This window comes from Tamandua tetradactyla, chromosome 4, assembly GCF_023851605.1.
Source record: "Tamandua tetradactyla isolate mTamTet1 chromosome 4, mTamTet1.pri, whole genome shotgun sequence".
Lineage (NCBI taxonomy): Eukaryota > Metazoa > Chordata > Mammalia > Pilosa > Myrmecophagidae > Tamandua > Tamandua tetradactyla.
In genome coordinates this window covers 95,247,797-95,262,625 of record NC_135330.1, presented here as the reverse complement: position 1 = coordinate 95,262,625, position 14,829 = coordinate 95,247,797, and the positions used below count along the sequence as shown (strand labels likewise).

At 31.7% G+C, this 14,829-nt stretch overlaps 1 protein-coding gene and 1 pseudogene across 1 annotated transcript; both read left to right on the top strand.

Annotated features, from left to right (window-relative positions):
- The first annotated feature begins 318 nt into the window (after positions 1 to 318).
- LOC143679194 (olfactory receptor 4P4-like) lies at positions 319 to 1,254 on the top strand. The gene has a single exon (XM_077155812.1). The coding sequence runs from the start codon at positions 319 to 321 to the stop codon at positions 1,252 to 1,254; it is 936 nt and encodes a 311-aa protein (XP_077011927.1).
- Positions 1,255 to 8,134: 6,880 nt separating this feature from the next.
- Positions 8,135 to 14,829, top strand: part of LOC143680415 (E3 ubiquitin-protein ligase Mdm2 pseudogene) — a 52,926-nt pseudogene continuing 46,231 nt past the window's right edge.

The following is a 14,829-nucleotide window of genomic DNA, read 5'->3' as shown; positions in this document are numbered from 1 at the left end:
GCAGTTCATTTAAAAATATTCAAATCTGTTTTATTTTTATTGTGCTACTAAAACATTTGTTGTTTTCTAAACAACATAATAGAAAGAAAATGTATTCTTGATTCTCAAACTACATTTATAGTTTAACCTCTATCAGTCAAAAGGTAAAAAATACATAATTATTCCCATTATATGATGATTTAAGAATATTTTTGTAAGATTAGATGTGATAAATTTTATATTGTGATCACACTGTCAATTTTTGTTCAAATTCATTTTTATTTTTTTTCTTTTCAGACATTGAACTCATTTGTGCACAATATTAACAAATTTTAATATATGGAAAGTCAAAAAAATATTTCAGAATTCATTCTTTTGGGACTTTCTTATGACCAAGACATAGAAGTATTTTGCTTTGTGCTGTTTTTATTCTGTTACATTTCCATCTTGGCAGGAAACTTCCTGATCCTTGTCTCCATTCGAGGTAGCTCCCTTTTTCACCAACCCATGTACTATTTCCTCACCCATTTATCCTGTGTGGACATCTGCTACACCTCTAGTGTTACACCCAAACTTATCAGTGACTTGTTGGTGGGGACAAAAACCATTTCCTACAATAACTGCATGTTACAAGTCTTTACTGTGCACTTCTTTGGAGCTATTGAGGTTTTCATTCTTACTGCCATGGCCTTTGATCGCTATGTTGCTATCTGCAAACCTCTGCACTACATGGTTATTATGAACAGGACAAGATGCAATCTTCTAATCCTTGCTGCTTGGGCTGGAGGGGCTGTCCATTCCTTTCCTCAATTGTATATGACAATCCAGTTGCCTTTTTGTGGTCCAAATGTAATTGATCATTATTTCTGTGATATTTTCCCATTGCTAAAAGTTGCCTGTATTGATACCTACATCACAGGTGTCCTTGTGGCTGCCAATTCAGGTATGGTCACATTAGTAACCTTTGTTGTCTTATTTGTTTCTTATGTCATTATATTATTAACTTTAAGAAATCATTCAGCTGAAGGAATTCACAAAGCCCTATCTACCTGTGGGTCTCATATCACAGTAGTTGTCTTATTCTTTGGGCCTTCAATCTCTTCTTACCTTAGACCACCTAACACTTACCCTGAGGATAAAATATTTGCACTGTTTTACACTATAATTGCTCCTATGTTCAATCCCTTAATCTATACTCTGAGAAATATGGAGATGAAAAATGCCATAAGAAAAATTTGGTGTCAAATGTTATTTTCAAAGAAAGCACACAATTAATGTGGAATCAGAAAGCCAGGGATTAATTATTTTATTGTTATTATGAATGCAATAGATGAGGTTAATAGGTCTTACAGTTTTCCTGTAATTACAAATCAAATATTATTTCTAACAGACAAAAGTGATTCATAAATATAATTGATTTTTTGGAGTAGTGAGATAGTGCTGAAGGATACTTGTAAAAAATTATCTGAGTCTAAGCAATTAAGGCAATGCTATATTGAAGAGTGAATTTTAATGAAAAAAGTTACTTACAGTTTTATCTAAAAATTCAGGCTCCTAGGAAGTCCACAAGGTGATAGGTTACCAAATTTATGTTTTAATGGAGAAGTTAAATCTAGAGTTTAAGTAATAAATTTTAAATTATACTTGATATTTACCTACACATCCTTTTTTGATTAACAAGGAATCCAGTATGATACATCTGACTTAAAGTATTTACTGGGAGTTGGCTGTCCTGAATTCCCATTAAAAAAAAGCTACAGAAATAGTTTGAAACTCAATAATCATAAAGCTGATTACAAAATTAATGGTGTTCCACATATTGAGCAGAATTGAAAGTATTTTCCCTTATAGCTTAGGGAACTGAATTATTTAATGTAAGTGTTGACCCACCCCAATCTACCTATAATTGGAAAGTAAATTGTTAGCCATAGCTTCCAGAGACAAAGACATTTCATATTAGCATGAAAAATAATGTTCAAAAAAATTTTTTTAAATGTGGTCTATAAACACAGAAATCTGAGAGGAGAAAGCATTGTGATAAAATACATAAAGCAAATTATCTTGTAAATATCTTGTAGATGAGACTTTAGGGAAAGATTTCTTGAATAAATCAAAAGAAAATTAGAAAAAAAAGTTGTTCCTAAAAAATTATTTCTTAGAACACAGAAAACTTCTTATAAGTGAGAAGGGCATAGAAAAGAGGATTATATTAAAAGGAAAGTAATTAAAATACAGAAAGTGTTTCAGCATACATATATATATGCTCATTTTGGAGGTACTACATGAAGAAGGATAAATGATGAGAAAAAATGATAAATGAGAAAAAATAATGGAGATAAAATTAGATAGAGCTCTTTTGGTAGAAAGCAAATCAAAAATTATTATTTGTCATGTTACTAATAAAGGAGAAAATATATTGTCAGATTTAACTCGTTTTCGAAAACCTATCACAAGAAACCATAGCAAAGTCTAAAGGTTTGAGGGAAAGGTATGGATCATGAGATATTTTATTACCAGACTATTTGTATTTCATTGTTTAGGGAGGAGAAAAATAAAACCTTACATTTACTAAGTGCATGGTGTAACAACATGTAACTTTCATTTAAAAATGTCTAGAAGTATTCAAATATAACAGCTCCTTTATTTTAGTGCATAACCTTTCTCACAGGTGCAAACATTTCTTGTGTCACTACTATTACTAATGAATAATGAAATAAGTGATGTCTGGAAGAACAGCACCTGAACATATATCCCCAAGTGTAAACCAAGGGGAAAATGAAATCTACCAGACTTATCAGACTCCTGCATCCTTTTAGTTAGTTATTTCCTATGTCAAGGTAATACTACTTTCCCAATTAATCCTGACCTCCACATTTTATAAAGCACATGAACCATTCTAACTCTGTGTCCTGGTTCCCATTTCTCCAGATTTTTATCCCTGTCCTGGCACATTGTGTATATCTCAACACAATGTTTGCATTAATTCCACAGAGCATTCTGATTGAGTTTCTCTTGCTTACAGCCTGTAGGAGATCTAGGAAAATCCACATTGGCAGCAATGTTTGCCTTTAGTGCCAGCATTTTCTCTTGTTATGATTTATTTCTATTCCAAAGGATATTAGATCTGACTTGTTAGGTGTTCAATAGTTATATTTGATTTGGTTTAATGTACCATTTATGCAAAGAATATGAGGACTTTTTAAATGAAGTGTCTAGGTGACATGTGCTTGGATGTTTATGCTGAAAGTGTCTGCATGTGTGTATGGCATGGGTGGGTGAGCATTTCTTGATGAGATGTCAGAGGAAAGGCCCTTGCCATCAAAGAGACTGCTGTTCAGAAGAACGTTGGGTGTCTGAACTGAAGTGGACATATACTTTCACTTTAAGTCCAAGAATAATTTATCTGTCCCTCTTTGAGATTAATTTATTCATCTGCTGTTTGAAATTGATTGTAAGGAAGAGCAGACATAGTAGAAGGGTGACCGTATGCTCATGATTCTCATTTTCTCTGCTAAAACCTGGTATGAACCTCTAACTACTTCTTATTGATGATATTTTGCTGATAATCATGCAAGCTGATAGTATTTTAAACAAGTATACTTGGATTATGATTTATGATAGATTTAGTAGATGCCCTCAAAGAGTGTGTCAAGGTATTTTTTTTTTACAATTTTTCACTGCTAACATTATCACATAAGAATTTCACCATATTTGTAATTTGTGTTTTTTATCTTTTTTTTGATTGATCATGCTAAAGACTTCTGAATTTTACTGATCCTTTCATAAAACCAACTTCTGGTTTTGTTGATACTCTATATTTAGAACCATCATTTATGTCATTGAGGTGTTTCCTTATTTTTGTTATACACTTGTCTTTATATTATTTAGATTTAATTTACTTTTATTTTCATACATATTGATACCTAGGGCACTTAGATCTCTGATTTATCAAACATTTTATTTCTTAAGGACATGATATCAGTACGCATTGTACATATTTTAAGAAGAAAATAAGGGAATATTATTCACACATTAAGGCCAATAAATTTAAAAGCTTAGATTTGGAAAATTGCTCAAATGATATAAATTACAAAGCTTATGAAAAATAAATATTATTCAGTTAGTCATAACTTTTAAAGACATTGTATATGTTGTTTCAATGTTCCCACAAAGAATCTCCAAGTCCATATAACTGTTTAAGTAAATTCTATCAAGCATTAAAGTAGAAATAATACCAATTCTACACAAACAGTCCCAGCAAAAGGAACAAAAGAGAAATATAACAACTCATTCTATTAGGCCAACATTTCTCTGATACTCATAAAATATAATGGATTTTCTTTACATTACTTAGGATTTAATTCTTAGGCAATAATATTGCCAGTAAATGCAGACAGTTTTATTTCTCTCATTTAATCTGGATGATGTTTTTTTTAAAATAAATGTGATTAGCTGATTTGGGGAAAGTGAAATAAATATATGAAAATTGATTATAGAGATTTTACTTTAAAATTGTTTTAAGATCTTATTTTTAACAAATTATCAGGCAGTGATTTTAAAATGTTATTATAAAGGCATAACAATACCTAATACATTAATTTTAATATCTATTAGTAGTTAATTAAATATGAAAAATATGTGTAAATCATCTACACTAAGGACTGTATGACTTTAAAAGAGAAAATTAAATATTACTATAGTAAATGGAATGGAATTTCCTTAAACAGATTACCTCATAAATGAGGCAATTAAATAATTTTAAAATACCTTTGCATAACCACAAAACTGATTCCTATATTGAATGCTATCCTCCCAAATACCACCAAGCTAGCTTTTAGGGTTATTTTTTTAGAAATTTAACATCTAATTCCAAATTTACATGGAAATGCAATGCATCTAGATTAGCCTACAAATATTTTAAAAATAACAAATTTGGAGAAATTACACTTCCTGATTGCAATACATTATAAAGTTGCAGTTACAAAATCAGTTGAACAGCTTAAAGAATCCAGAAGTGTATCCACACATATATGGTCAAGTAAATCTAACAAAGGCTGTAGGCAACTCTTTGGAGGATGGATAGTGTTTTCAACAAATGTTGGTGGAAAAATTGGTTACCCACACACAGAAAATAAGCCTTGACCTTTAGCTCACACATTATATACATATTAATTGAAAGTGGATTATGGATATTTACACAAAATAAAAGATAAAAAATACTTTAAATGAAACACAGAAGAAAATCTTCATATCCTTGGATCAGGCAAAGAATTGTTAGATAAGACAACTTTTGAAACCACTGCTATCTAACCCACTTTCAGAGAAATCTCTTACTTTCTTAAAAAAAGTTTCCCTTTCCATTTCTTTGAAAACCCACCTCCTTATGATTACTAATGAGAGACTTGCTTCACTTAGAGATAAGTTCCTGTTTTCTTCTTCTCCTGCAGAATAACCAAAACCCGTTCATCACCATTTGGGCATGCTCAAATAGAAGAAACCCCTACCTACTGTTGCCTATATTTAATTATAATAATAAAAATCATGCCCACTCAACACATTAAACTGTCGTTTTGGAAATGCAATTTATGAACTGACAATGGTTTGTAATAGTGCATGTTCCACTTAACCCTATTTCCTGAACTATGTCATCTCAATCCAAACTCTCCCATTTCCCTAAGCCACCCCCTCCAAGATGCATAAAAATGTCCCAATCCTCTATAGCTCGATGAGACAGATTTGAGCTTTCTCCTATCTCTTTGGTGGGCCCCCTTGCAATACACTCTTCATTTTCTTGAAATCCTGATGTCAAAACATTGACTTCTATGCACATTTGGCAACAAGTCTACTTGGGTGATAACAATTTGGTGAATGCCAAGGGAACATAAAGGTATTAGGACACCTTGCATGAGGATCTGCAGCCCCTTTGGTATGGAATTTCCCAGTTGCCAACCTTGAGTGGTTGCCTAGACCAATTAGTCTAGAGACTCAACAATTGGAACCCTCTCCTGGTTCCACTGTCATTAAAGACCATAAAGTGCAGTTTCATTTTGAGAGGAAAAGCTGTATTATGAACATATATATCTATACACACACACACACACACAGAGATAAAAAGCTCTGTATATATCTTAAAAATTTTGAATTTGTAGTTTCAAATCTTTCCAACTGGAAACCCCTTGTCCATATAACTTAACTCATGAACTCTACTAAATATTAAAGAAGAAATAATATCAATTCTACAAAATCATTTCCAGAAAAGGTGAGAATAGAATACATCTTAACTCATTATATCAGTCCAGAATTTCTCTGATAACAACAATTGTAAATTTTTCTTACATTTTTTTTTACTTTCCATAGACAATAATAGCACCTGTAAAAATAGACAGGGTTTTGTTTCTTGCTATCCATCCAGGCTAACTGTTTGGGTTTTTTTTATACATAAGGAAGTATAGCAGAGTTTTGGACAGAAGATAAATGTATAAAATGAACAATTTGTGTGCTAGTAACAGAGCAAGAAATTGAATTTTTAAATGTCATTCATAAGGACATTAAAAATATGCAATACTTAAAGGAAATATGACAAAATATGTGCAGCACAAATACTCTTAAAAACTACAGAGCTTTGCCTAAAGAAATTAAAGCATATCCTAATATATGGAATGAAATTCTGTGTTGAAAGAGCAGAAGCATCAACCTTATTAAAATGCTAATACTTCCTCCAAATTAATCCTTAGACTCAATGCAATCACTCCAAAATCTGAGTAGGCCTTTCCTCCCCAAATTTTAAAACAGAGTCTAATATTTAAATGAAATGCAAAGGATCTAGATCAGCCCACACAAATTTATAAAAGAACTAGTTGGTGAAATTACACTGCTTGATTTCAAGTTATGTTATAAAGCAAAAAAATCAAACCAGTGTGGTATATTAAGATGAACAATTAAATTAATGGTATATCCTAGAAAGTCCAGAAATACATGTAAAGAGCTATAAGCAATTCAGTGGAGAAATGATAGCATTTACACAAATGGTTGTGGAATCATTGGACATTCATATGCACAGAAAATATTTATATTTCATGCCATTTAAAAAATTCATTCAAAGTGGATCATAGATATTTATGAAAATTAAAAATAAATTGTTTAGAATAAAACATAGAGGAAAATTTCCATGATATTGGATTACTAAATACTTGTCAGCTATGATATGAAAGTCTGATCCATAAATAAATAAAATGATAAATTGAACTTCATCAAAATGAAAACTTTTGGTATAAGAGGGAGATTGTTAACATAAGAAATGATCAAGTTACACTCAGAAAGAAAACATTTTAAAATCATATAGTTGTTTAAAAACTATTCAAATATATAAATTATCTCTGAAAGCCCCCAAAAGAACATAATTAACAACCCAATAAAATATGGGCAAATAATTTGTCAACTATGATAAACTCATTGAAAATAAGTATATGAAAAAAGGTGCTAGACACTGTTCAATGTTAGGTGAATGCAAATGAATGCCACAGTGGTACTCTTGCATATTCATTACAATGGCTAAAATTAAAGACTAATAATATCAACTGTTGGTTAGTATGTGGAGTAATCAAACTCTCATATGTTGCTTATGGGCATGTAAAATGAAAAACCACTTCTGAAAAAATGCTTGGAAATTTATTTAAAATATTAAATTAACACTTCCTGTATGACCAGAAATTCAACCACTCTAACTCTGAGTCTCAGGTGTCACATAAATATGCAAAGTTATTTCTAAGATCTGGATAAATACACAGCAGTTTTTTCCATGAAATTATTTGTGCATGAACACGTACAGCAGCTTTATCAGTGATAGCCAAAATATGGACTCAAGAAAATGTCCATCAGTGGGAAATGGGCAAAAAGAAAATGTGGCCTTTTCATACCTCAGAATATTCTCCAGCAAAGAAAAAGTATTGATATATGCACAGTATGAATGAACCTCAGGATACATAATTTATGTGAAAGAATTCAAATCCATTCCCCATCTAACAGTTCATACTGTGTTTTTGTTTTACAAAATTCTAAGAAATTCAAATTAATCCATATTGACAGAAGGCAGATCAGTATTTTCCTGAGCATTGCCAGAGGAGCAGTGTTGGGGATCAGATCATGTCCTCTAAAAATGGTATTTTCAGATAACAACCCCTGGTCCTGTGGATGTGAGCTTATTCTTATGAGTAGGATTATTGAAGATGTTACTAGTAATGCTGTATCCAATCTGTATGAAAGTTGGCCTTAATCCAATATGGTTGAAGTCTTTATAAGCAAGGGAAATTTGCCCCATAAAGAGAAGCCACAGGAGAAGTAAGAAGCTGGAAGTCAACAGAAACAGGAAGAGAAAGGAGGAGATTGTTGCCATGTACATTGCTGTGTGACTGAAAAGCCAAGGAACCCTAAAGATTGGCAGCTATCTGGAAAATATCCATCCCCAAAGATAGCTCTACAACCATGATCCAATAAATTCATGTTATTAACCCAACCAATGTATGATATGTGTTTTAGCAGTGTAGAAACTAAAACAGGTGGAAAGTTAGAATTACAAAGGACAAAATCAAGAAACTGCGAGAGAGATGGTATATTCATTTTTTCATTGTGATGATGTTTTTATATGTGTATACGTGAGTCAGAACTTTTCCCAATATATTCATTATGCCAGTTTTTTTTAATTGGAATGCCACTTCAGTACAACTGTTTAAAATATGTTATTTGAATCTGATTCTGTTATTGCTTCTCTGGCCATTCTGGGACTTCCAGATTTTAGAAGAGAATCTAATACCACCTCCAGCCTTATTTCTTCAGGAATGCATTTTAACTTTCCAGATATGTGCAAAGTTGCTACTTTCATCCATTTAGAAAAATTACCAAATAATCTCATTTTTGGAAATAAATTCAGATAATATATGGAACAGAAAGTTATTGGAAGGGGATTTGGGAGAAGAAGAATTAAAATGAACTCTCAGCAGACCATGGTGGAAAGAAGAGACATGAATCAGGAATTGGGTCTCTATGTGAGCACATGCATATATTTATAATGAATATCTGTGTGTGTGTGTGTTTGTGGAAGAAGAGTGGTTAGAAGTATGATCAGCTACCTCCTTTTCTGTATTAAGACAGGACCATATAAGTGAAATGTGGTCAATATCAGCCATTATTATAAAATGCAAAGCCAGTCAAACATTGGGTTGTGGTACCCTTCATTCTGAAGTGTTAGAATCCTTCATTTACTCAGTTTTAACATTCAACATCTGTAAAAAGTACTAAAATTAGAAATTTCCTTCTGTTCTCAGTTACAGAACAAACAGGGTCCTGATTCTGTGCTTATTAGCTATTTGGATAGTTTCTAACTTGTAGAAGCTTCAGTGTTCGTATTAGCATAATAGAAGTAAGAAGACATTTCAAAATATGCATCCTTGTCATGATTAACTGATATGATGAACTTAGAGCACTTAATAACAAATTTTTATAATTATTATTTGAGCCAGATAAGATGTTATAATAAATTGATTTCCTGAAGGTTTACCTGTGTGAAGACAACTTTTAAATGTACATATTTGTGCATGGTAGTGAGAGATTGGTAGACTTCTATGTGTGCATTTTGAGCTGAGGCTATATAATTGTAGCAGTGCAGTGGTGGGTAGAAAGAATCCAATCATTAAGAGAATAAAAGCTTTGCTATCATTTGTGTGTTGATTTCCTCTGAGAATTCCTTTTTCCACTCAATAATATATTGTTTTCTACATTAGTATGCAAAGGAAGGGAATGTTTATTCTTTTTTCTTTTCTTTTCTATTTCCCAAACATCTATTACAGTAATGCTAGTTCCTGGAAATAAATAATCAGGTTCCAGTTTATTTTGCAGGTCACTAATTTTATCAGTCTATCTACTGCTGCACATCTATGCAATACTTAAAAATGGTCATTTTTGAACAATAAATCCTTGTCTTTGATTCCTTGCCCTTTATCATATCAGTTTCCCCAAATAGCTCTCCTAATAATACTCTAGGCCACATTACCTTTCCCCTATTCTTCAGTAAGATAGATAGGTACAGAATCGCAGGGTTTCCTGAACTGTCTCTGAAGATTGCTTTTTGGAATGTCCAGAGAAGCAATGCCTAAGTCAGACTAACTCAAAATTGTAAAGTAAACATCTAGAGGAATGAAGTGCATTACTGTGACCAGTAGTTTAAGGATATTTGGCAAGATTATATTTAGAAATGCCTCAGGGAATATATTTCTAAGAACATTCAAAGATATTAATTTTTGTGGTATCATAAATTTATATTCTGCTCTACCAAAACAAACTTCTGTCAGGCATAGGCATAAAATAGATGACTCCTAAGATCTAAATATCAGTTTTATGTTTTGTAGAAAATACAAAATCTTTTTCATTTATTTTAAGTTTGAGCTAGTGTGATGTTAAATCTGCATTCAAAATCCTAGCTTGTTTTTCCATGGAACAAAAATCCACTACTGATTGCAACCCTGATGGGTTCAGTGACTACTTAAAGTCCATTCCACTTGCAATCCTATAGAAATTTCTAAATAGAAAAATTTTTTGAGAATTAATCTACTTGTATTTGAGTTACCAGTATGTAATTTTTGCATTTATTTTATACTTAGAAAATGGAGACCAACTGGTAGAGTATCTTAGGAGGAATTCTTCCAAAGGGAGTTTAAATCAATTCTGAAGGCCACTCATACATGGTGGTCAATGAATTATCCATACCATCTTGATTTGGAGAGAGTCCCAGTAACCATGTGTTAGGGTGGTTTTATACTATTTACATTTATTCCAGTTAGAAATATTACTTCTCTTGCAGCATAAAAACTTTTGATTATTATAAAATTGTTTTAACATACATAATTTGACTTTTATTACAAAACAAATTCCATTTGAGAACATTTACACTAACTTTGATAAAAATCTTCAAGTTGCAGTGAACTTTGGGTCCCATTCTGATGCTTAAATATTTTCCTCCATATTCCTATAATGGAGTACCAAGTTTAAGCTATAAAATCTACAATCACAAAAAATTTCCTAACTTTTAAGAAATCTGTCATCCTAAAATAGAACTAGATCAATCTGAGCCAACTGAAATAAATTTATAATATGTGACATTTTGTTATCACTAGCACTAGGAAAAATTTAACAATGGTAGAAACTCTACATTAAGCATAATAGTAATTATTCTATTTTTTAGATACCACAACCCAAAGGGCCAACAGAATTTGTATGCATTACTACTGAAGAAATAGTCATTTGATTATAATTTTTATACTGTAAGGAAAAATTCATACTAGTAATTAGAATTTATAAATATCCTAAGATAACCAAACTATCAGGGTCACCATTTATTTTTATGAAGGGAGCCTTCAAATTGACCTTTATTCTGATCACTCTCCTTAAATCTGTGTTGTAATAAATTGTTTTTTCACTATGTCTTCTTTGGACATTGTTACATATGTGTATATGGCACCTAGGCACCTAGAGAAACTACTACATTCACTTAGATAAGGAAGAAAGCAAAAGGAAGCTAATGTGTGGTTATGAACTGATAATGACAGACTGTTATTTCATATTACTTCTTGCAGCATTCTTTGCATACCTGAGTTATATAGTGATATCTGAATTGCATGGATGAGGAGGTTTAAAGAAGCGTGTCCAAGCTCAAGTTTCACAAATGTTATGGAAATAAAAGAGTAGTTTCATGAATTCACTTTATTGTTAAAAGTTTTTGATATATAGGAAATAAATGTTTAATAAAATTGGCATGAATAAGTTTTGAATAGTGCCTATACTTATACTTGGTGATTGATTTTTCAGAAAACATTAACATGATTTTTTATATTTGAACTTCTACATCAACCATAAGTAGAATTTTAAAATCAAGCAAGTGTAAAGATACATTTTCTACTTAATATCAAATACTTGCATATTACCAATTTTTAGATAACTGGTTTTCTTTAAATATTTAGATGGTGATAGCTACAGAACCACAAAGGAATCAAAATAATTAACTCTCAGTTTGCTTCTCACTTCTTCACAGATTTACTTCTTTCTTTAATCCACTGAACAAGCCATTTTCTGTGTAGATGCCTATAATATCTTCCTTTCATCATTTATGACTTCAATTATTTTACAAATTGAGACAATATGGCATTGGAAATATTATTTATTTTAATGAGAATCCTTCTCACCTGTCTATAGAAATCTTCTCACATTTCCCTTTTACTTCTGCTAGAAGCAGTGATCAAAATAGGATGTTCCCTCAGAATTGAGGATGGATTTTAAGAGATTTTGTAGATTCAACACCATTGCAATCTAGAAAACAAGCAAGAAGCTTGACTTAAGGAATGCACATTTTGATAAAAGTGAAGGAAATTATTTCAGAATGGTTTTAAATTGAAAATGCTGGAATGCATATTTATATTAACAGCAAAATATATGTAAGTATTCAGAAAGGCCAATTGGGTTATCTGGTAATCTATCACTTTCCATATTCTTTGCTAATGATATGATGATTTATAACACTTTCTCTCACTGCTGTCCTCCAGGACACCCTCCCCAACTAGCGCTGCTCTTATGCCCCAGATACAGCACCAAACAGTGAGAATCAAGCCATCAAGATTCTAATAGCAACAGTATTATTTAGTGATTCTGAACTGAAATTCTATAGATCTGAGTCTATTTAATTAAAAGTCATGGACTTGAATTAACCAAATGAAATCAGTTCAGTTCTTCACCAGCCTACATTTTTTAAAAACTTTTTATTGTATAATATAGCATATATACAAAGCATGGAAGCAAAAAAGCAATAATTTTCAAAGCACTCTTCAACAAGTAGTTACAGGCCAGCCCCAGAGTTTTCCATGGGTTTCCATAACATCTGTTCAGATTTTTCCTTCCAGTTGCTCCAGAATATAGGAGGCTAGAAGGAATAAATATTTTTTATCATCACAATCAACTTTTTTGTGAAAAATAACATATACATAAAAAAGCAATAAATTACAAAGCACAGCACAACAATTAGTTGTAGAAAAGATTTCAGAGTTTGGTGTGGGTTACAATTCCAAAATTTTAGGTTTTGACTTCTAGCTGCTCTAAGAGATTGTGGACTAAAAGAAATATCAATATAATGATTCAGCAATCATATTCATTTGTTAAACCTTACCTTCTCTGCAGAACTCCATCATCACCTTTGATCTTTCTATCCCACTCTTCAGGGGCATTTAGGTTATGGCCATTCTAACTTTTTCATGTTGGAAGTAGCTGTCAATAATATGGGGTCAGGGAGATGGAACTAGCTGATATTCTGAATAGGCTGGGCCCTCTAGGTTTCAGGCAGCCTACATTTATAACAATACCCTTTAAATCAAAATTTGTCTTAGGTACATAATATATTTGTAAAATAAAAAATTGACCATTTCCTAAGAAAGAAGTTAGTATTGGTTGTTCATTGACCAATGAACAAAATGAAGTTATTAAATTTTATTGCATTACTGTTAACTGCTGAACACTGTGATCTTAATCATTATTTTTGCTTTGCTTAAATTTAGTAAGAGCCACATCCTCAAAGGTTTTGTGTGCTACATTTTGAAACAATTTCCCTTTTTTATGAAATTCTTGCTCAAAATATAATAAGGGAGATGTTGTAAAAGAAGCATATGCAGCATATCCACAAACTCCATCATATCTGGATCTTTGATGCTGGAATGAGGGAACACAATGAGATTTTTTGGCTCAGGATTCAGTTTCAGATCACATCAGTGTAGAATCTGAAGTTATATCTCTGGATCAGAAGATTATAGCCTTCAGGTAAAGGACAAGAACTCTGAGGAAGATGTTGCTCTATATCTGTATCAGGAGAGTGATGCAGATTCTTTTGAGGAAGATCCTAAAATTTCTCTAGATGACTATTGGAGTGTACTTCATGCAATAAAGTGAATCCTCCCCTTCCACCACATTACAACAGATGGTGAACATTTCATGAGAATTCACTTGCTGAAGATAAAGGAAATGTTAAAAAAAAAAATACCTGAAAGAACCAAACTAGAAAACTCAACACAAGTAGAAGAGACCTTTGATTGTTCTAGATTCTAAAAAAGAGAATGACTCCAGAATCATGTACTAAGGTAAATGATGATAAAATCACACAAGCCTTCCAATTCCAAGAATTCTCAGCCATCATATCATTTTAGTAGCTAAGATATCAGAGAGCTAGAGAGCAAAGAGACAAAAATAATGAAGAACATGTTGGAATCTATTCCTCTTCATGCCATTGAAACTTGTGTGATTTGCCTAAAGTCAAAGGAAAATGCTTGCATTGTCCATTTGAAACAGGACATCTTTTGAAGTGTTTTACCTGGACAAAAAAACTAAAAATAAAACAAGAAATACAAAAAATGAAAAATGTCTGCCCAATATGTAGGCAACCACAGTTCAAATGATTGTGCTAACTTATTTCCCCATGTGACTTGATTATAAAAGTAAAATTATATATTTTAGACTATATAACCATAAAATTTAGTCAGTTATTTTGGCAACATGAAATTTATTTTCATTTTTTACACATACCAAATGAAAAAGTATCTTTATCCAGGCATATTTCTCCTCTTTAGTCTAATTTAACTACTTGTGGAGTGAGAGGTTAGTGAATTTTCACTTCCTTTTAGGAAAATTTCACTTCTGTTTATATTGTGTATTTGGTTTTTAATGCAATTTGAATTGAATATATAAACCATCTTTACTCCTCCCCTTCATATATTAAACAAACCTAATTTTTGAAATATTTATGATACATTTAAATGTAACTTATGT

Bases quoted from the DNA above. Each gene is read 5' to 3' on its own strand.
- LOC143679194 (XM_077155812.1), top strand. From the start codon at position 319: ATGGAAAGTCAAAAAAATATTTCAGAATTCATTCTTTTGGGACTTTCT.